Below are 23,527 nucleotides of genomic sequence, written 5' to 3' on the forward strand. Positions count from 1 at the left end.
TCCGTTTGGGTATTTAGTACTCTTGCTACCTCCGTAAGTTTAGTGTTCAGAGTCTAGGTCTGCACAAGTTTAGTGTTAGACAGGGATTGTTGAGGATGCATTTGTTTTGCGTTGTTTTTCTTGTTTGTTTTCTTTGTTTGTCTGTTTAGTCTTCTGTCTTTGTGGTGTACTCGTCTTTTTGTTGTGTGTATGGATGTGTGCGGTCCCGATGCCTGCTCCCCCCTGATCCCGGTCCTGAGTAGGTTTCTCCTGCGCTATAATTGATCAGGATGGGGACATTAAAGGTGGTTAGTTGGTACATTCGGGGGCTCAATTCTAAGTTTAAGAGGGCCCTATGTCTGGACTTTGTGAAACGCCAGTCTCCCCATATTATCTGTCTCCAGGAGAATCATGTCACTGGTCAGAAAGTACTGTCCCTAAAAAGGGCTTGGATAGCTTGGGGTTATCACGCATCGTATTCCACGTATGCTCGGGGGTCTCTGTGTTGGTCACAAAAACTCTGCCGTTGCCTGGGGTCCTTTTCCTTTGTTCTTGTTTCTGTGTATGTACCCCCCCCCTTTCATGTTGAGCTGCTAGAACTTGTTACTAACAAACTGCTTTCTTTCCCTTCTGACCCTGTTCTCTTCATAGGTGACTTTAACGTGGTTCCTGATCCAGTCCTCGATAACACCACTGCTGCAGATCCCGGCTCGGCCTCATTTAACAGATGGAGGTCGGCGTTGGGCTTGACCGATCTTTGGAGGTGGAAGTATCCCACGACAACCTCCTTCTCCTTTTACTCTTCGACCCATAGGTCGTTTTCTCGTATTGACCTGGCGTTGGCTTCTGAGGATCTCTGCGGTAAGAGGCATCTCCTACACCACTAGAGGGATCTCAGACCACTCTGCTGTGTTGGTAGTTTTTCACCTTGGCCCTAGTCCCCCTTCCCATATTTGGCGCATGCACCCTGGGTGGTTACAGGCAAGTGCGGTAGGGGGGGTGCTTGGGGCTGCTCATATTGACTACTGGGAGAATAATGCCTCTTATCCTGACCCTTTAGTCCAGTGGGATGCTTATAAAGCTACGATTAGAGGTGCCTTCATAGCGGGGGTAGCAGGACAGAGGAAGATTAGGTCGGCAGTGGAGAGTAAACTGTAACAGGAAGTGGGTGTTTTAGAAGCTGAGTATGTTAGGAATCCCTCTCCGGACAGCAAAAGGGCGTGGGCAAAGGCTCAGAGATCTCTATTGGTTGCTCAGAAAGATAGGGTTCAGTTGCGGCTGGCGGATAAGGAGGCGGCCCTGTTTGAATTCGGGGATAAAAATGGTAAATTGCTGGCTTATCTGTCTAGGGAAACTCGCCCCCCGGCCTCTATTCCCTGTATTAAGGGTAGTGATGGGGTCGAGGTGAGGGATCCTGGAATGATCAATTCTGTGTTCCGGGATTTCTACTCTGCCCTGTATGCGCCCCCTCCTATGCCGTGTCAGGGGGAAATCTTGTATTTTCTGCAGGATTTATCTCTCCCTTCACTCAATCAGGCTCAGGCGGAGGCATTGGATGCTCCTATTACGGTGGAGGAGGTGGCTCAGGCTATAAGGGACCTTTCTCATGGGAGGACTCCCGGGTTGGATGGGATGGCCGGAGATTGGTATAAAATGAACGAGGAGAGAATGGCCCCTATTCTTTGTAATTTGTTTCATTCTATAGCTGAAGCAGATACGCTTCCAGACTCTATGCGGGAGGCGCTTATTGTTGTGCTTCCTAAGCCCGGTAAGGACCCAATGCTGCCTGGCTCCTATAGACCTATCTCCCTTTTGAATGTAAATATTAAGCTTTTGGCTAGAGCCTTGGCTAAGCGCCTGAATGAGGCTATTGGCTCCATCGTTCATCCTGACCAAACGTTTATGCGGGGCAGAGCTACTGATGTGAATGTTTAGCGGTTGCAACTCAATATAGCAGCGGTGGGGGAGGGGTTCCCTACGGGTGTAGTTGTTAGTTTAGATGTTTATAACACCTTTTACTCAGTCTTGTGGTCCTATCTTTGGGAAGTACTGGGGATGCTTGGGTTTGGTCCACGATTTTGTGCATGGGTTTGCCTGCTATATGACTATTGCTAAGGTTTGGTCTATGGTGTCGAGCAGATTTCCGCAACTCCTGGTATCTCCGAGGGCACCCTTGTGGGGGAATGTGCATTTACCTCACCTGCATGGGTTACAGGAGGCCAGTTTCTGGGGATTGCATGGAGTCAAATTTGTGATCCACCTTCTCCGGGAGGATCAGGTTTTCCTGTCCTTCTTGGAAATGAGAGAATGTTATGGCATCCCTGGAAATGCTCTGTTTCAGTATTTTCAGCTTCGGCATGCGGTTCAGGCTCAATTTGGCTCCCGTGTTCTCTGAGGTGGAGCTGCTCCTGGGCACCACGGATCTCTCTAAACCTCTTACTCAGTCTTACTCCCTTCTCCAGTCATTGGGGTCTAGCCCCTTCTCACTGGCCTTTCCTAAATGGGTTGCGGATATTCATGGTCTGAGGGTCAGTGGAAAGAGGTTGAGGGTTCTTACTATGCAACGATGGTTAGCAGTAGGGATATGCTGATCCAATTGAGATATGTCCTACGTTTGCACTACACTCCTGCTAGGCTCAATCGTATTGGGCTCTCTGCCTCTGATTTATGCTTTCGGTGCTCTTCAGAGGTTTGCACCTTCCTACATGCTGTGTGGGAGTGTCCGGTTGTAGTTAGCTTCTGGAGGGAAGTGATGTTTTTTTTGGCTGAGCATATGGAATTCCCTTTTCTACTTGATCCGGTGGTATGTCTGCTGGTGGTTCTTAATGACCTGATCTCTGGTACACAGACATTTACTGATACATTTCTTACTGTTCTGTGCCCGTAAAGTGGTAGTCATGACATGGAAGGATACCTCCACCCCCCCTTTGGCTAGTCGGATAGCACTGGTAAATAAATATGTTCCGTTGTATCGGGCCTTGTATATTAGTGGCAAGTGCCCTAAGAAGTTTGATAGAGTATGGACTCCATGGTTGTTATTGGATGTCTTGGCTGCTCTGCCGGATCAAGGGCCTCAGTAGGTTGATGCAGGTTGTTGCTGCACTTAGAGGATTGTGGCTGGGGGGGAGGCTTTGCCGGGAACCGGGAAGTGTGTCTGTCTTTGCCTCCCCTGGTGGGTCTCAGGTTTCGCCTCTTTGTTACATGGGTGCTAAATATGCTGTTCTTTCCCTCCTTGCTAAGGTTATAATGTTGGCCCCTGGGACCTCTCGGGAGGGTTTATGTATGTATTGTTCTTATTCCGCAATTTTGGTGGTGTCTGTTACTAAGAATTGTAAAACTTAAATACTTTAAAAAAATAATAATTGCTCGGAAACTAAACACTCACAGTTTTCTAGCAGAACACAACCGATTGCTGGCAGTACCTGCAAGGGGACACTAAGGCTATATTCACACCAGATTGCAGGCACATATGAAACAGCTGTGCATTCTGTGCTGAGTCCGCAGAAATAATGGACAGGTTTAATCTTTCTGCTGACATAGAAATCAAAATTTCCATGCCAGAAACAACTGGCGCAGAAATTCCTTCGTGAGCACAGCGCAGCAGAATCCGATTGAATTCAACAGGACGCTCCTGCTCCGGAATCTCTGTGCAGAATTCCAATGCGGAATTCCGCACGGAAATTCCGACATGTGAACATAGCCTTAGAGGTCTGCTTGTTGTCAAGAGAATCTTTTACAAAAAGCAGAAAAAAATTAAGAAAAGATGCAATTTTAAATATTCAAACAGTTTAGTTCTAACTTAGCTAACATTCAAAGATTCAGTTTAATAAAGGGATACTCCACCCCTAGACATCTCATCCCCTATCCAAAGGATAGGGGATAAGATGTCTGATCGCGGGGGTCCCACCGCTGGGAATCGTGATGTCACGGCCCCACCCCCTCGTGACATCCCACCCCCTCAATGCAAGTCTATGGGAGGGGGCGCGGCACCAGATGAGGGGGGTGCTGCAGGAGAGATCGCGGGGAGATCTTCTTACAGTTTCCAACTGATTTGTAAATAGGGTATAAGTCCTTTTAGTAAAGTTTCCTGTTGTCTTACAGCAACGTAAGGTTGCAGTTTTTTTTTAGTTAGAAAAGTGTTGGATATCTTTCATAAATGGCATACACTTATTAAAACATTCTTCATACCATGAAAACGTGAAGCAGAGGCTTCATGGTTATAGCGTTTGGTTTAAATCCCATTTTTTTAAATATATTTATGCAAAAAAACTGGTGTAAAACACATTGATAAACCTTCCCCCCTGTGTTGGTTTTTTTTTCATAAAGATGGTAGAATATTTACCTATGCATAAGCATAAAAGGGATTGTCAGGCGACACAAAAAAAAGTTACATTCACTTGCCCTGATCCCCTGCTGCATCCATCTTAACAGTGCCTGGTCCTTGCTAAGCATCACCTTCTGCTTTTGTCTCAACATGTAGGACAATCCTGCTCAGACAACTACTGGCCAAGGCAGGTCCCCAATAAGGCCAGTGATTGGCTAAATGGGTATTTTCTAAGTGTCGAGACAAAAGCAGAAGGGGCTACTAATCAGTTTTCCAAACAATTTTTAAAGGGGTACTCTGCCCCTAGACATCTTATCCCCTATCCAAAGAATAGGGGATAAGATGTCTGATTATGGGGGGGTCCGGCCACTGAAACCCCACGCTATCTCCGGCCCGGTACCCCGGTGTTTTGAACATTTATGTTCAGAACGCCAGCTTTGGGCGACCATGGTCCCAACATCACACCCCCTCCATTACTGTCTATGGGAGGGGGCGTGATGGCTGCTGGGACACACAGTTTCCCTTTGGATAGGGAATAAGATGTCTAGGGGTGGAGTACCCCTTTAAACCCTGTTCTACTGTATAGTTATGTTAACAGAGATGTAATGGAAAACTGTTCTGACCCACGTGGATTCACCCAAAAAAGGGAAACTGATTCTATAGCCACAGTAAGGCAACAGCAGCAACATTAAAAGTATTTATTATTTATTTTACTCACTGAAGTTCAGCCCCCCACAACACTGTTGCCTAGGCACAGGCGTAAGGGTGCCTAATGGGAAGTAGAGCCCTGTTTATATTTATCAATACTATTCATCTTTCCATGACACTAAAATAAACATTTAAAAAAGATACCCAACATTTAGTTGCTTTGTTCAAAAATAAACACATGACATGCGCCATGTAAAAGCAAATGTGAGTGATAACAACACTGAGCAATTTCATTTTCCACATGAGAGGATTAGCACGTTTGGACTGATCATCATGTCCTGTTACAGGAAGTCCGCATTCTGGATTTCTATTAGCACTGTGCCTGGCAATGTACTCAGCTAATCCGATCATCAAAGCTATCACCAATAATTTGATTTCTTATTTCCCATTTGCAAATGCACTATCGTAACTAACATGCAATTTCACTGTGAGCCCTTGGAGAACCAGAGGGTATAACAGACAAAGCTCTCTTGACATTACAGGACAGTCACACTGGTGTTCATCTAGAGCATTAACTACAAAGTATAGATTGTTCGTGGCATGTGTATGTGTGTAATTGCTTTCTCCCAGTATCCAGCATGCAAAGCTAATTAAGTTCTGCAAGTCCCCAGCGATACGCTAAACACACAATCTGCTTAAAGATTTTAGGATTTAGTTATACCAAGGCCGGCCCTTAACACGGACATAGGAATACGGTCATCAATGCATTATTAATCTATACATTTAACCCCTGGCTCATACACTACAATAGATGTACAGACCATTACGTATGACAAGTTTCATAATAAAATAGCAATTGCACAATATAATCTACAACTGTATTATATTATGAATATAATTTTAACTATCTCTGACTAAAGGTGCTTTTATTAAAGGGATTATAACACTTATGCCTTATCCTTAGTATAAGCAATCAATGTCTAAATAGTGAAGGGTCTAACCCCATGTCCCATTTATTGTTTACACAGGCTCAGTGGCTCATCTGTATAAGCAGGTGTACGAAATACTGCAGCTATACAAAACAGCAATTCAGGTGGTGGCATCTACTGGTTTTCAAGGGCAAAAAGAAAAGTAAATCAGCAATTATGGCCAAATACTGCCAGGAACCAGAAAACCAGATGGAGATGCTGTACAAATCACATGTTTATTAAAATAATAAAAAAATACAGCAATAACAAACATTAGTGGAATCCAGGGACTTGATCAAAAAGAGCCAGGAAACAAGAGCCAAAACAGGTATCAGAATACCGCAAGCAGTGTAGTCAGAAGTCTGAACCAGGATTAGGATCCAGAGTGGGCCAGGTCTGGATCATACACAGAATCACAGACAGGAATACAGGGACACTCTTGGAGATCTTGAGAGGCATGGACATGCGAGGGTCACCTGACATATATATTTATCTCCAAACATCGTTCATTGCAGTGCAACTTTGGCTACCACTGCAAGAGGATGTCTCTTGCTGTGATAGCCGAAGCTTCATGGGGGGCTCGCGTTTGCTTCGCGTGTCAGGCCTGCGCCCGCTGCTCACAGTACAGGATGACAGCGGGAGGATGTCCATCCTCCCGCTGTCAGCCAGCCTTGCGCCCACGGCTAAATATACTGTCATGGCCGTAAATGTTGGCACCCCTGAAATTTTTCAAGAAAATGAAGTATTTCTCACAGAAAATGATTGCAATGTTTTGCTATACACATGTTTATTCCCTTTGAGTGTATTGGAACTAAACCAAAAAAGGGAGGAAAAAGCAAATAGGACATAATGGCCTACCAAACTCCAAAAATGGTCTGGACAAAATTATTGGTACCCTTTCAAAATTGTGGAAAAATAAGATTGTTTCAAGCATGTGATGCTCCTTTAAACTCACCTGGGGCAAGTAACAGGAGTGGGCAATATTAAAATCACACCTGAAAGCAGATAAAATGGAGAGAGGTTCACAGTCTTTGCATTGTGTGTCTGTGTGTGCCACACTAAGAATGGACAACAGAAAGAGGAGAAGAGAACTGTCTTCTTGAGACTTGAGAACCAAAATTGTGGAAAAATATCAACAATCTCAAGGTTACAAGTCCATTTCCAGAGATCTAGATTTTTCTTTGTCCACAGTGCGCAACATTATCAAAAAGTTTGCAACCCATGGCACTGTAGCTAATCTACCTGGGCGTAGATGGAAGAGAAAGGTGTCAATGCTGGATTGTCCGGATGGTGGATAAGCAGCCCCAAACAAGTTCCAAAGATATATTCAAGCTGTCCTGCAGGCTAAGGGAGCATCAGTGTCAGCACGAACTATCCGTCGACATTTAAATTAAATGCTATGACAGGAGACCCAGGAGGACCCCACTGCTGACACAGAGACATAAAAAAGCAAGACTGCATTTTGCCAGAATTAATTTGAGTAAGCCAAAATCCTTCTGAGAAAAAGTCTTGTGGACAGATGAGATCAAGATAGAGCTTTTTGGTAAAGCACATCATTCTAAGGTTTACCGAAAATGGAATGAGGCCTACAAAGAAAATAAGACAGTACCTACAGTGAAATATGGTGGAGGTTCAATGATGTTTTGGGGTTGTCTTGCTGCCTCTGGCACTGGGTGCCTTAAATGTGTGCAAGGCATTATGAAATCTGAGGATTACCAACAGATTTTGGGTCACACTGTACAGCTAAGTGTCAGAAAGCTGGTTTTGCATTCGAGAACCTGGGTCTTCCAGCAGGGCAAACATAGTTCAAAAAGCACCCAGAAATGGATGGCAACAAAGCTCTGGAGAGTTCTGAAGTGGCAGCAATGAGTCCAGATCTAAATCCCATTGAACACCTATGGAGAGATCTTAAAATTTCTGTTGGGAAAAGGCACCCTTACAATAAAGGGAGACCTGGAGCAGTTTGCAAAGGAAGAGTGGTCCAACATTCCGGCTGAGAGGTGTAAGAAGATTATTGATGGTTATAGTAAACGACTGATTTCAGTTATTTTTTCCAGAGCGTGTGCTTAAGTTAAGGGTGCCAATAATTTTGTCCAGCCCATTTTTTGGAGTTTGGTGTGACATTATGTCTAATTTGCTTTTTTTCCTCTCTTTTATGGTTTAGGTCCAATACACACAAAGGGAATAAACATATGTACAGCAAAACATGTGTTACTGCAATCCTTTTCTGTGAGAAATACTTAATTTTCTTGAAAAATTTCAGAGGTGCCAACATTTACGGCCATGACTGTATATGTCATGTGACACTCGCACCCCCCCCCCCCCCCCGCCCGTGCAAGTGTCAGCCAATAGAATGTGATGAGGCTGTGATGGGGCTGTGATGCTCTAGCACTTAAAAGTGCTGTGTCACCCTGTCACATTCTATGGCACTACAATGACGAGGTTCATGCAGTCCAAGCACCAGTGGCACCCTGCTGCTCCGAGAATCTCTGTCTGGAATTTGTCTAGGCGGAAATTCTAAGTGTGAACATTCCCTGTTGTAAATCATAGCTGACATCTGCACTAGCTCGGAGCTAGCACTATCCAATAGCTACAGCTGACAAGTGTCATCCAACCAACCCAAACAACCTCAAGCAAATCTTTCAGAACTAATCGCTGAAAATAAATTTCAAGGTTCAAAGCTGACTGACTGGCAAAGTTGTTATTGCAGGAAAGGTCTTTGGGTTTTGGCAAAGTTGTTATTGCAGGAAAGGTATTTGGGTTTATTAAAAAAAAATCTGCTGACAAACAATTATAAGTTTGAAATTTACTTTAAGATCATTCTGGGTTACAAAAACAATCTGGAACAATCTGTAGCCATCCTAATTCAGACATTTCTGTTGACATATTCAGGAGTAAGACTTCTACAGACACTATGAAGCAGATTTATCATTCTTTTCAAACGTATGGCTTTTATATGACAATTATTTTTTAACTTACTTTTGCTTACATGCAACCTATTTATCAAATAGTCGCACGACCTTGATAAATAAATCGCATGTAAGCAAAGGAAACCCGCTTACAAAAGCACTTTTTAAAGCAGAAAAGTGTTTCCTTATGTTAATAGCCGAAGTTCTTTATCTACACTTTATTACCAGTAGCGTTGCTAGAGAGTGACACAAGGGGGGGGGGGGGGGGGGGGTGTACCGCATCGGGTGACACCCTGACTGGCCTGCCTTTCCTCAGAAATAAAAAATATATAAAAGACATACTATGCCGCACCATGAATATCCGTACTCTGGAGGCTTTTTTATTCTGAGCCTACGTTTTGTGACGTTGGTTGGGGAAGGAAGACAGCACAGCACCAACAGGCACATAAACAATTGTGAAGCCACAAAAAAAAAACGTCTTGGTACACTACCCAACCCAAAATGTGCATGAAGCTGTATTACTATGAATGTTTCTTTTTTTTAAGGAAACATTTTTGTGCCACATATGGGTTATTTATGTAGTCTGTAAAAATTCTTACACAATTATTTTGTGCTTTATTCTTTTTTAACACAACACCACTGCAAAGTAAAAAAAATAAAATAAATTACTACGTGAGCAGATTTCAGAAATGTTCTTTGGAACAAGCATAAATCAAAAAGTCGCAGCATGTATGGAAAAGTCGCACGTGCGCAAGTACTATGCAAAATTTTTTTTTTACTACAGAGCTTGATAAATCTCCTTCTATATTTGTCTGTTGTACATATATATACAGCCTGTGAAAGCATTCAACTCCTGGATTTTTCCACTTCAAGGTTTAAAGAAATGTAAGCTGCACACGAAACTAACTTCTTTTCTTGTATTATAAAGGAATATTTTGAAAAAGAGGTTAATGAGGTGCAGCAGGCAGAGCCGCCAAACAGACCATGCCTCAATAGTTACTGGTCTCACCTGACATCAATGACAGCATAGCACAATACGGGCTCTGCTGGACACAGCTGCCAAGCGCTGCATATCAACCTTTCTGCAATAAGCAGAAATTAAGACACTTACTCTTTATATTTTATATGACAGAAGTTAGAGATATATTAATACAAGGATTTTTGCCAAAATAAAAAAAAGTGTGAATAGGGGAGGTGTCTGGTCAGTGGCGGTCTGACTGCTAGGACACCCACTGATCAGGAGAACAGGGGGTTTCATGGTAAATCACAGCAGCGAGGAAACACAATGGCAGTTATAGAGGTTGGCTACTCTATACCACTATACCACCTAAAGAACACACAGGGGAGATCAAAACCTGTGCAGAGGAAAGGTGGACCAGTTGACCATAGCAACCAATCAGATCACTTCTTTCATTTTTAAGAAGGACTCAAGAAAATACAAGAAGCCATCTGGTTAGTATGAGCAAATGGTCAGTAAAACGGTGACTCCGGTCGGCTCAGTTTTGACCCGTATGTGGTTTCCTGACCGGACCTAAAACCGTAGTATACTACGGTTTTAGGTCCGGTCAGGAAACCACATACGGGTCAAAACTGAGCCGACCGGAGTCACCGTTTGACTCCGGTCGGATCAATAATGTAAATTGAGTCACGGCTGATCCGGCTGGGGAACAGGAGCGCCCGGTTTGCCCCTCCCCCCGCCGGATCCGGCACCCGTATCTACAAAACGTGGTGTGAATGCAGCCTTAGAGAGAAAAAACAGATCTAAAACATTGAACCTGGCATTACATAGTTCACACAAAAAAAAATAGAACAGCCACCAGGTACAAATTCTCTTAAATGTTAAGTGTTTGCTTCTTGAATGTTAACAGCAGATACAGTGACGGGGAACCCACAACTTCTTTAGGTCCTTATGCCTCCTAACTACCTTAATTGAGATATTACCTGAATGCAACACTGCAGGTGTCCTTATACTCTTGGAGTTTTACACACACCATATTCAGAAACTGATCTGAGTAAGCACTTAAGTCTCGCATTAAATTCATCAGGTCCTGAATACTCTTCTCCACAATGACGGTACTCTGAAAGACAATGCAAATAACCGATTAGCAAATAGGTTTTTCTCAGCTACATGAATATTGTGCTTCTTTTAAAGACCATTTAACTCAATTACAATAGACAATATTATGAGATGATTAATTCAATAATATCTATCATAGTTCAAATCTGGTCCCTTCAACTATTTGCAGTCCTTGTTTTCTTGCTTTTCCCTAATTGTATATATGCAACCTTGTTTTGGCTAAGAAGATATCTAGAGAGGAAATTGCAAATATGGCTGTGTAAGTAAGGGACAGGACAATGGTTCAGCTAACAATAAATACATAAGTGCCCCGGCCTATCTCTCATTACAGTTTCAAACTGATTCGTAAATAGGGTATAAGCCCTTTTAGTAAAGTTTCCTGTTGTCTTACAACAACGTCAGGTTGCAGTTTTTTTTAGTTAGAAAAGTGTTGGTTATCTTCCATAAATGGCACACACTTATTATAATGTTCTTCATACCACAGAAACGTGAAGCAGAGGCTTCATGGTTATAGCGTTTGATTTAAATCTTTAAAAAAAAATTATATATATTTATGCAAAAAAATATATGTTTATGCTTTATTTATAGAATAAAGATGGCAGAATATTTACCTATGCATAAGGCGACACAAAAAAAAGTTACACTCACTTGCCCTGATCCCCTGCTGCATCCATCCTAACAGTGCCTGGTCCTTGCTAAGCATCAACTTTTGCTCAGACAACCACTGGCCAAGGCAGGTCGCCATTAAGGCCAGTGACTGGCTAAATGGGTATTTTCTAAGTGTCGAGACAAAAGCAGAAGGGGCTGCTAAGCCAAACTATTTTTTAAGGGGTACTCAGATGTCTGATTGTGGGGGGTCCGGCCACTGGAACCCCACGCTATCTCCGGCCCTGCACCCCAGTGTTTTGAACATATAATGTTCAGAACGCGAGCTTTGGGCGACCGTGGTCGCGACATCACACCCCCTCCATTCAGGTCTATGGGAGGGGGCATGATGGCTGATGGGACACACCGTTTTCAGACATCTTATCCCTTATCCTTTGGATAGGGAATAAGATGTTTAGGGGCGGAGTACCCATTTAAGCCAGTCTGAGGCCATGCAGAAAAAAATTGTGATGTTGGACTTCTATAAAGCATATCATTAATAGTTTTTACATTTTCTTTTATACATTAAAACACCATATAATGATAATACACTTTGTAATATGTCATGTTAAGCAATAAATCTTCTTTTTACAGTTATCAGATGTTTCTTTCTCTTGCTACCTATTACACTGCTTGTAACTGTTCAGAAACTCTGCGCTCACTGACAACCCAGCTAATGACATGAAAATCATCGGTGCTTCTCACATGGAAGACATGTAAAGGAGAAAGTTGCCTACAAACACATAGAGGGAATTTACTAAAACAGGATGTTGTCAGACGATTTGTTTAGAATTTTTCTGGATGGGATTTTTGTCTGTCGTGCATGAAAGTTATCATTTTGTTGCACGGCTTATGGTAACTTTGGCTCTTATAACTTTCCGGAGTAAGCACAGGCAGTTTTCTATTTGTGGTTGGAGGCTGTGTTGGTTTGTGACATTTGAAGGCAAGTTGTGTTTGAAAAATGTGACTTTTTTGAAAAGATGGACATAGTAAAATACATTACCAGCAAAACTCCTAATCAAACACAATCATATAGTCAACATTGTTAAGTCTTTTATATGAAAAGTCACAGACTTTTGCCGCAGAAAATGACTGTGCAAAACCATTGTGACAAATATAGACGAGAAGACCCTTCCTAACATAACCATAAATTCCCCCCATAGGTCTCTCCTGGTGAAGAGCGATTTTTTCTGCTGCTGACTCATCTTAAAGTAAGTTTATTTCACATCAGGGCTGGATTTCCAAATGCAGTGGTGTCCGCTCACCTCCGGAGCCGAATCTCCGACACGCCTGTGCTGTCACGGACCCGCCGGTCCCGCCCCGGCTTCAACAGCGTATAGAAGGAAGGATTGTCCGGCACCAGGTATGCTCTAAAAGATTTCTTTTATTCATGCCATAGCAAGGAAACAGACATCACAGGACTGTGGTAATCTGACGCGTTTCGCTCTCTCTTGAGCTTAAACGTAGACTAAATTCAACAGACCAACATGCAAATTTAAAATAGAGACTCGATGGTCACATGATAAAATACCTGACGTAGGTAGTGATTATAAAAACCCGGCATGGATATCATCTGTTAGTATTACAGAATGGGTTGGATCCTATCATTAGTGCGTTATTCGCTGTGTGTATGTCCTATGAGTGTGAATATACTCCAAACACTAAGTGCAAAAACGACAGATATGCACAAAATAGGCCGCGGTGTGTTGGTATCGTGCATGTATAGGTCAATAGTAGAATGGGATAATTTATCTCCATATCTAGATAGCTCAAAAAAACTACATACATGGATATATATGTGTTAAAATTACATGCATTGGATGGATTACGGCATGTCAAAATCACACATGCACGGGTAAATAATGCAAAAGGATAAGCAGCCTCTTTATATGTGTAATTCTGTAACCTACATGCATGTATACATATACTAAAAGATGATATTTATACCATTAGTTACTGGATGTACATAAATAAATTGAAACACTGCACAATTTTCTCTGTTTTGGTTTACATATATATCCATTGCGTATTAATACCATAATTTTCAGCAACCGCACTCTAATAGGCATCAAAACACACTAGGCGGAATCACCCTCCCAACACTCGCACTAAGAGAAATTATTGGTCTACCAAAATTATGAATTGATAAAACATAATATAATAAGGAGCTGCGGCGCTCGGGGCATCTGGGGAGGCATATCACGCTAGACAATATTCTTATGTACAGGTCATGATTAAATCTAAGCGTTTGTTCATTCCCCGCGGGTATCTGGTATCCAAAAGAAATATCCAATATGTCTCTCTATTGAAGAGGCGTTTTCTCGCATCCCCTCCTCTAATACCTATCTTAACCTTTTCTATACCAGACACCCGCAGGGAATCCAACTCCCCCGCGTGCACATCCCGAAAATGGCGTGATAACATGGAAATGCCTACTCCTTCACTCCTACTGTCGGAGATATGTCTCCTGATTCTTGTTTTGAGGGTATTGGTAGTGCACCCTACATATTGCATGTTACACTTGGTACATGTGGCCACATAAACTAACATCGTAGTATTGCAGTTAATGTATTCACGTAGTTGGTATGTTTTTTTAGTTACACAAGACATTATTTCTTTAGAGTGGTGCATATATTTGCATGTAATACATCGGTTGTGACCACAACCCCAATTCCCTACAATATCCAACCAATTACCATGTTTAATTTTGTCCTTTGTCCTGTATTCTCCTTTTTTAGAGTTAAATAGACTTGGTGATAGAGAGGAGCCCAGTGAGGGTGCTTTTCTGGAGACCGCCATAATGCCCTCTTTAACTACCTCCCTCAATATTGGGTCTCCCTCTAAAACTGGTGTATACTTATGGATGATATTTTTGATTTGGGCAAATTGCGCACTGTATGTGGTAACAAAAACTGCTCTTTTTTGTTTATTTTTGGTATTTTGTGGACTATTAGTCCTTTTTCTTTTTCCAGTATATTGGATCAATTGCTCTCTATTAATGCCTTCTACTCTTTCCTGAGCCTTATTAAGACAGTCCTCTGTATAGCCCCTTCTGACAAATCTGCTTTTTAGCTCTCCTATCTCTTTTTCCCATTGTACAGGATCAGAGCAGTTCCTCTTGGTTCTGCACATCTCCCCAAAGGGGATATTCTGGACCACATATGTCTTGGGCTACCTGTGATGTAGTGGGATTATATCCATCCATCCCATGGGATGCGGGTCTTACTGCCCTGGCATGTCATTTGGATCAATATAGTAGTTACTCCCCGGGTCTGAAGGAATTTATCGTCATGGTTACCGAATTTTTGTTGCAGCACAATTATTTCATGTTTGATGGCGATTTCTTCCTTCAGACCCGGGGAGCGTCCATGGGTGCCAAATATTCACCCTCCTTCGCCAACATTTTCATGTTTTATTGGGAGCAGCAATTTTTGTTTACACCCAGTAACCCTTTTTATGAGAACATCTGCCGAATAGGGCGTTACATAGATGATTTATTGATTATTTGGGGGAGCACAGAATGTCGTTTTTTTGAGTTTATTTCTTATATTAATAATAATCATTTGAATCTGAAATTTACAGCTCAGTTTAGTAGCACCTCAGTCAATTTTTTGGACATCTACCTATCCAGCAGAGAATCTAAGATTGTTGTCGTACCCTATAGAAAGAAGACGGCGACAAACTCAGTCCTTATGGCATCCTCCTGCCACCCAAAGCATGTGGTCCAGAATATCCCCTTTGGGGAGATGTGCAGAACCAAGAGGAACTGCTCTGATCCTGTACAATGGGAAAAAGAGATAGGAGAGCTAAAAAGCAGATTTGTCAGAAGGGGCTATACAGAGGACTGTCTTAATAAGGCTCAGGAAAGAGTAGAAGGCATTAATAGAGAGCAATTGATCCAATATACTGGAAAAAGAAAAAGGACTAATAGTCCACAAAATACCAAAAATAAACAAAAAAGAGCAGTTTTTGTTACCACATACAGTGCGCAATTTGCCCAAATCAAAAATATCATCCATAAGTATACACCAGTTTTAGAGGGAGACCCAATATTGAGGGAGGTAGTTAAAGAGGGCATTATGGCGGTCTCCAGAAAAGCACCCTCACTGGGCTCCTCTCTATCACCAAGTCTATTTAACTCTAAAAAAGGAGAATACAGGACAAAGGACAAAATTAAACATGGTAATTGGTTGGATATTGTAGGGAATTGGGGTTGTGGTCACAACCGATGTATTACATGCAAATATATGCACCACTCTAAAGAAATAATGTCTTGTGTAACTAAAAAAACATACCAACTACGTGAATACATTAACTGCAATACTACGATGTTAGTTTATGTGGCCACATGTACCAAGTGTAACATGCAATATGTAGGGTGCACTACCAATACCCTCAAAACAAGAATCAGGAGACATATCTCCGACAGTAGGAGTGAAGGAGTAGGCATTTCCATGTTATCACGCCATTTTCGGGATGTGCACGCGGGGAGTTGGATTCCCTGCGGGTGTCTGGTATAGAAAGGGTTAAGATAGGTATTAGAGGAGGGGATGCGAGAAAACGCCTCTTCAATAGAGAGACATATTGGGTATTTCTTTTGGATACCAGATACCCGCGGGGAATGAACAAACGCTTAGATTTAATCATGACCTGTACATAAGAATATTGTCTAGCGTTATATGCCTCTCCAGATGCCCCGAGCGCCGCAGCTCCTTATTATATTATGTTTTATCAATTCATAATTTTGGTAGACCAATAATTTCTCTTAGTGCGAGTGTTGGGAGGGTGATTCCGCCTAGTGTGTTTTGATGCCTATTAGAGTGCGGTTGCTGAAAATTATGGTATTAATACGCAATGGATATATATGTAAACCAAAACAGAGAAAATTGTGCAGTGTTTCAATTTATTTATGTACATCCAGTAACTAATGGTATAAATATAATCTTTTAGTATATGTATACATGCATGTAGGTTACAGAATTACACATTTAAGAGGCTGCTTATCCTTTTGCATTATTTACCCGTGCATGTGTGATTTTGACATGCAGTAATCCATCCAATGCATGTAATTTTAACACATATATATCCATGTATGTAGTTTTTTTGAGCTATCTAGATATGGAGATAAATTATCCCATTCTACTATTGACCTATACATGCACGATACCAACACACCGCGGCCTATTTTGTGCATATCTGTCGTTTTTGCACTTAGTGTTTGGAGTATATTCACACTCATAGGACATACACACAGCGAATAACGCACTAATGACAGGATCCAACCCATTCTGTAATACTAACAGATGATATCCATGCCGGGTTTTTATAATCACTACCTACGTCAGGTATTTTATCATGTGACCATCGAGTCTCTATTTTAAATTTGCATGTTGGTCTGTTGAATTTAGTCTACGTTTAAGCTCAAGAGAGAGCGAAACGCGTCAGATTACCACAGTCCTGTGATGTCTGTTTCCTTGCTATGGCATGAATAAAAGAAATCTTTTAGAGCATACCTGGTGCCGGACAATCCTTCCTTCTATCAGGGCTGGATTAATTCGTTTTTAAAGGGCTTAGGATGGGTTCATTTTTGCCTCGTATGCGCTTTCCCCCGCACCTAAAACCGTAGTCTACCACGGTTTTAGGTCCGGTTGTAAAAGCGCATACGGGGCAAAAATGAGCCGACCGGACCGACCGTTTCACTGTGGTCGGCTCATTGAAATTAATTACATACGGGAGCGCATAGAAAGGAAAACGGGAAGGCAAGTTTTTAGCTCTCCCCTGCTGTATGCGCTCCCATATGGGGGAAAACGTAATGGGAACCCAGCCTTATCCAGGAATAGAAATCAGAGCTAATTTCTTTACAGAACAGCACCACATGTGTCCTCTGGTTGTGCGTAATATAACAAGTTGGCTCCATTCACTTTAATGGTACTGAGCTGCAATACCACTACATTCTAAGGACAGGGTTGGTACTGTTTTGGTAAGAAATTAGTCTGACTTTCTAATCCTGCTTAACCCTTTTAATATATTAATGCTCTAAACATTCGGCTTCTGAATGTGTATGTATGAGGAAAAGGTTGTGTAAAGACAAGCTGTAAGTTCTCTTTTCTTATGAAGGCGCAAATGATCGTGATCCTTCTAGTTCTATACAAAAGCTGGGGGATAGGGAACAGTGCAGTTGAGTGCCTGACAACCACATAGCAGGATGTGCTCAGTTTTACAGGCTCAGGAAAAACTGACATCTAGAGATGTCTGCAAAGGAAGAAAGCTCTTGAAAGCTACATCATTCATGGTAGAAATTCTGTTATTACTCAAGCACACAGAAGTGCTTATTCTGAAACTTAACCTGAAATGAGACAGTCCTTGTTTTCTCTATCAAGAACTGGAACAGGGTGAGTTAAAGCAAATCCTTCTTTTTTTTTAAATGACCATATATTGTGCTGAGATAAACAAAAAGGAAAGATGTAAAGCAGTTTGACCAATATAACATAATGACAACAAAGAAAATATTTATCTATGCCATAATGTCATATATGTGCTTATTTATACTTTGCCTTCTTTAAATCCCTTAAAGCTAGACATCTTATCCCCTATCCAAAGAATAGGGGATAAGAGGTCTGATCGCGGGGGTCCCGCCGCTGTGAAGGGCGTCACGCTCCCTCCCATAGACTTGCATAGCGGGGCGGGGTGTGACATCACACGGGGACGGAGTTGTGACATCACGATACTCCGGCCCCATGTAAGATGCCAAATGCAAGATTGCAGGAGTCCCCAGCGGCGGGACCCCCACGGTCAGACATCTTATCCCCTATCCTTTGTATAGGGGATAAGATGTCTTAGGGCCGGAGTACCCCTTTAAGAGTAATAACTCTTTTATTTGTCTATCTACTGGACCAACCAAGGCCAGGTTCTTTGTGCAATGGTGTAATGACACATTTTCTTTTACCATAAAATATATGGCACCACCCAAAAAATATTTGTGGTGGGAAAATGAAAAAAAAATGCAGTTTAGCAATTTTTTTGTTTTTTTTTTGTTTTTATGCAGTACACTTTATGGTAAAACTGGCATGTTCTCTTTATTCTATTGGTCACAACAATTAAAATTATATTATAGTTACATGCTTTACTATTGTATTTTATTATTGTACAGTAATGAAAATATTAACAAAACCCTATTCTGACCCCTATAACTTTCAATTGTTCGGACATTTATGCACCCAGCAATAACAAATGTGAATTTTTTTTACTTTTTATTTGTAAAATGGGAAATGTGGGGGATTAAATTTTTTATTCAGGGAGGGAACTATTTATAGCAATCATTTGATTGGTATTACTGTTCATTGCTATGCATAGGCAGAGAACTGATCTGTGATATCGGCAATCTATTTCTATATAGAAGATCATCACTAGAGCGGCCCAGGAGCAGGCGAGCAGAGCTGTCATCTTGACTCATTGGACCCCTGTGATCATGTCGTGTGTGGTCTGAAGAGTCTCTCAAAGCCTCATTATACTTCAGAAGCCATGTATATGTTTTGGAGAAACAATGCTGTCTTGTTCCTGCAGCTATTGTCTGTGTGTCCCAGTTGGAACAAAATACAGGAAGTGTGGGCCAAGCAGGGCTTTGTGCAGGTGTTTAGCTTCTCAATCAGCCTGCTGTGTGAGTCGGGAGCATGTCACAGAGCCCTGAAGCATGTCCTCACCAACCCTGTGTATTTCCCTGCTGACTGTCTGAATTTGCTGTTGAAATTTCCCCCTTTAACTTTGACGTGTGTGAACTCTAAGACCATGTTTACATGGTGGAATTCCCGTGCTTCCACTCAGATTCCATTCTGACAAACTGGGAGTAAAATTTTTGAAGTTTTGGAGAATTTTTTGCACCCAACACTGATATTATGAACCGAATTTAGAGACCCATTGACTTCAATGGCACTCTGCAGCAGAATTCTGCAAAAAAAATGTTCATTGTTTTGCGGAATCTGGAATATAGAATTTCTGGAGCAGAAATCCTGCAGTGGAAAATCAGCTGTGTGGGACAGCAGAAATTCCATTCACCATAATGTTAACTTCATGTAGCAGAATTTCCCAGCTGAATTATTCTGCTGGACTCTGCATGGAAATTCAGCTGTGTGGACAGAACTTACGGGTGAATTGACAAGTGGCAGGTTCATTAAACAAAATTTCTGTTACTGTACTGTCCATCTAAATGTGGCTCACAGAAAACTATATAAATGTTGCAGAATCTAGATCATTGAAATATCGGAAACTGATTTGCAATCACAAAAATGTCTGCAACAATTCTGTGTAAATTTACCACTATGATGACACCCGTTAAACTCATCAGTTTAGAGATAAGCGATGTACTAGTATTAATATTAACAATGGTCCCACTAGCATCCCATACAATATATGGAACATATGTATACAGGAAATGTGAGAGCCAATACTTAAAGCGTGCCTGTCAGATCCCACAAAAAAAACCTAAACTGTTATATGTTACTTTTATCGGTCTCTATCACAAAAAAAATTGCATATTACAACTGCTCAATGTCTTTTCCATCTGGTCAAAGGAAGGAGGTCTGTCCCTCTCTTGCCTGCACTGTGATGACTCCTCCCCCTCCCTTAGTCTGCTGACTCAATGCTCTCCGGAGCCTGGCAGCCCTGCTCTGTGACCCTTTCCTGTCAGGTTTCGTGCTGTACACACACACAATGAATATTGGAGACTGCCTGTACTCTACCACCAAAGACAATACGGTAAGTGTATAACCTACATCTTACTAAATCAGTGCAATGGTTTAGTGCTAAAAGTAAAGTGTTTGTTTTATATATGAATGTTCTATATGTCATTCATGTGTATCAACCTTTGCCAGTCCTGTAATGATGGGACTTGTAGTTTTGGAATAGTTGGAGGTACACTGTTTGGATAACTCTTGTTTGCATCAGTGTTGCCTTCAGCTGTGTGCCTACAGCTTTTACAAAACTAAAACTTCCAGCATGCCGAGACATCCTTTGACTGTCCAGGCATGCTTGGAGTTTTAGTTTTGCAACAGCTGGAGGCACATGAGTAGTAAAACTCTATGTTACAGAAGTGTTGCTGCAAGCTGTGTTCCTTCTGCAGCCTTGTCAATCAGCCATCTCGTGTCCATGACCCTTGGACACACTCATGCTGCTGTGGGACGCATCAGTGTCTCAGGAGGTATGGGGACCCCTTGTGGTGGGATTTTCAAAGGCAGTTTTCTTTAATAAAATGTGAAAAAATTTAAAGAAGTATATTAGAAAAACTACTGTTTTGCCAAGATGTACAACATATAAAAAGTTTTATATCTACAATACCCATTTAAAAAAGTGACTTGGCCAGAGCTTTCATACAAAGTTTTGGATTAGATCAGACAATTAGATTTAGTTCTAAAATAATTAGTAACTGTGTTAAATTATCCAACCAGTAAGATGTCACCATACAGTTTGCATCCAATTAAAAGTGAACCATCCAGAAATCTATCAGGACACATCTCATCTTTGTTTTGTTCTTTAGTTGCATATAGATACTACCTAGTATCTGAGAAGCATTACATTCCCACTGAGAGATTTTCGAACATTACTCATTCCCACTGTTGTCAGTGACGGGGTCTCTTCGGCAAGGGGCTCCAGTGACCCGAGGTGGCAGCTCTCATTAGGGAAGAGATGCTCATCTATAAATCAAAATGTCAGCTTTGCAAGAGCCTGCTGCTGGTGGCAGCCTGGAAGAGCTTTTACGTTCTGCTCCATGCAGCTTCACCTGTCTTTGGGGAAGGGCTGCAGCTAATCATCCATTATACACTGACACCTTTCGCTGACTCAGCTCCCACTGTCCTCCTTCTAGCACACACTGGGAGATGTCTGATTCAGCTGATAGAATCTTGATAACTCCTAGTCTACATTGCTAGAAACTTATTGGAAAACATTCTCAGCTAGTCCAAAACGATAACTGAAAAGACGCTTGCACACCAGAAATAGAGAAATCAAGTGTATGCCATGTGTCATTAAGATGAGTATAAAAAAGAACAAAGTTTAAATTTGTCCCTGTCCCCTCTACTCCCATATGGTGTGCGCCTCATAAATATTCATGGAAGACCTGTCACCCATATGAGCGCAAGGTGGGTGGTCATATAGAAGCAGAGAGGAGGCAGGCAGGGATGCGGGGTCCTGCCTCCATTAAGCCAAGGATGGCATTAGCATATTAACTATGGGCCCTAATACTCCTTGTATCCCCTGGACAGCAGCACCTTTTGGAGTAAGTAATACATCATTTTAATGAGGTCCCCCGCACTACAACCCTGTGTATTGGCAAACCAGCTTTCATTTTTCCTTTAAGGGGTTGTTCAAACATACAGTATCCGGCACATATTAGGAGCTGCAGATTTACACTGAATTTTGCAGCATAAAACCTGCAGCTTCAAATCCTGCACATCAAATATGTGCAGGATACTGTAAGTGGATAAGGCAAAGATCCACTTTGTAATGAGTCATGACAAATCCTATTCACATACAGCGAGTGCATTGCATTCTTAATTTTACTGGATAGAATAGTGCAGCATGCCAGGCATTCCCAACCATCAAAGAATTCTGACAGAACAGAACCAATATGATATGCTCTGAATGGCAGAAGTCAGTAATAAGAGCTACAGCAGGAAAAGAGCAGTGTTATGTGCTGAGGAGACTGGGCTTCTCTGCCGGCAAGATCCTCACACTTGGAGAGGGAAGAGAGGGGAGGTGTGCCTGTAAAGAAAGAAATCATGTAATGTTTGTCTTCCAGGATGGTGGGGACTAGTCTCCTTGAGGGGTTTACACAGAGACAAGCAGGACTCTGACTATAAGGTCTTTCTCTCACTCCCTGCATGTAAGTGACAGCTGAAAGAGGGAAACTGCTCTATATAGCTAATGAATGATATTTAGATAAATAGGTTGGCGAGAGGGAAAGGATGGGCTATGGGTTTAGTTCCCCGGAGTACCACTTTAATTGCACATCACTTTATTTAAATGTTAGTTGCACTACAAAAAAGAACTGCTATATAATATCAACTTGCACTCCCAATACAAGCTCAAAACACTTCCACTTTAACAAAGTGATCCATAAAAAAGCATGAAAAGTATGAATTCTGGATGCTAATAAATACTATTAAATGAAGAGGCTTCACAAGAGAATCCAAAAGTCAACAAGAAAATAAAAATAATTAATGTTCACAAAACAATTTATAATGTCAGTCACTAGGTACAACACTAAAACTCTGGTGGAATTATTATTTTCTTTTTCTGTCTGACCACTGTGCTCTCTGCTGACACCTCTGTCCATGCCAGGAACTGTCCAGAGGGGGAGCAAATCCCCATAGCAAACCTCTCCTACACTGGACAGTTCCTGACATGGACAGTGGTGTCATCAGAGAGCACTGTGTTCAGACTGAAAAGAACTACTTAACTTCCTCTGGAACATACAGCAGCTGATAAGTACTGGAAGGGTTAAGATTTTTTTTTAACAGAAATAATTTACAAATCTGTTTAACTTTTTGGCATCAGTTGATTTGAAGAAAAAAAAAAATGTTTTCCACCAGAGTACCCCCTTTAAAGTACATATATCCATATAAAGTGCAAGTGCAGAGACAAGTAAACTCATGTAGAAATCATCTAGTCAAGTAAAGTAGTATTCTGTTTTACCAATAAATACAGATATTAATTGTGTCTGGAAGACCTATGGCTGTATAAAATAACAGAATCTGCTACAGAACTTTATATCGGGACAGGCTCTCCTATCCTTGTTAGGGGGTCCAACTCCACCATTTTGCATTACCACTAATCAACTATTTTGAGGCTGTAACACTTTTGCAGAGCTAAAGCCTTTGTTTTTTTTTTACATTTGGCTTTAGAGTTCATTCACACAGGTTGAATTGGGGCGTGCTCTCCAAGGCAGATTTTCAGCAGTGTAAATTCTGCTGCTGGTAATCTGCTG

General features: G+C 41.7%; 1 protein-coding gene across 1 annotated transcript in view; it reads right to left on the reverse strand.

Moving 5' to 3' along the window:
- The window catches only part of EXOC4 (exocyst complex component 4), a 471,200-nt gene that overhangs the window by 129,381 nt on the left and 318,292 nt on the right, over positions 1 to 23,527 (reverse strand). The window contains 1 exon segment of the mRNA XM_056573178.1: positions 10,770 to 10,906. Within this exon segment, the coding sequence (XP_056429153.1) occupies positions 10,770 to 10,906 (137 nt within the window).

Source organism: Hyla sarda, chromosome 4 (assembly GCF_029499605.1).
Source record: "Hyla sarda isolate aHylSar1 chromosome 4, aHylSar1.hap1, whole genome shotgun sequence".
NCBI classification, from domain to species: domain Eukaryota; kingdom Metazoa; phylum Chordata; class Amphibia; order Anura; family Hylidae; genus Hyla; species Hyla sarda.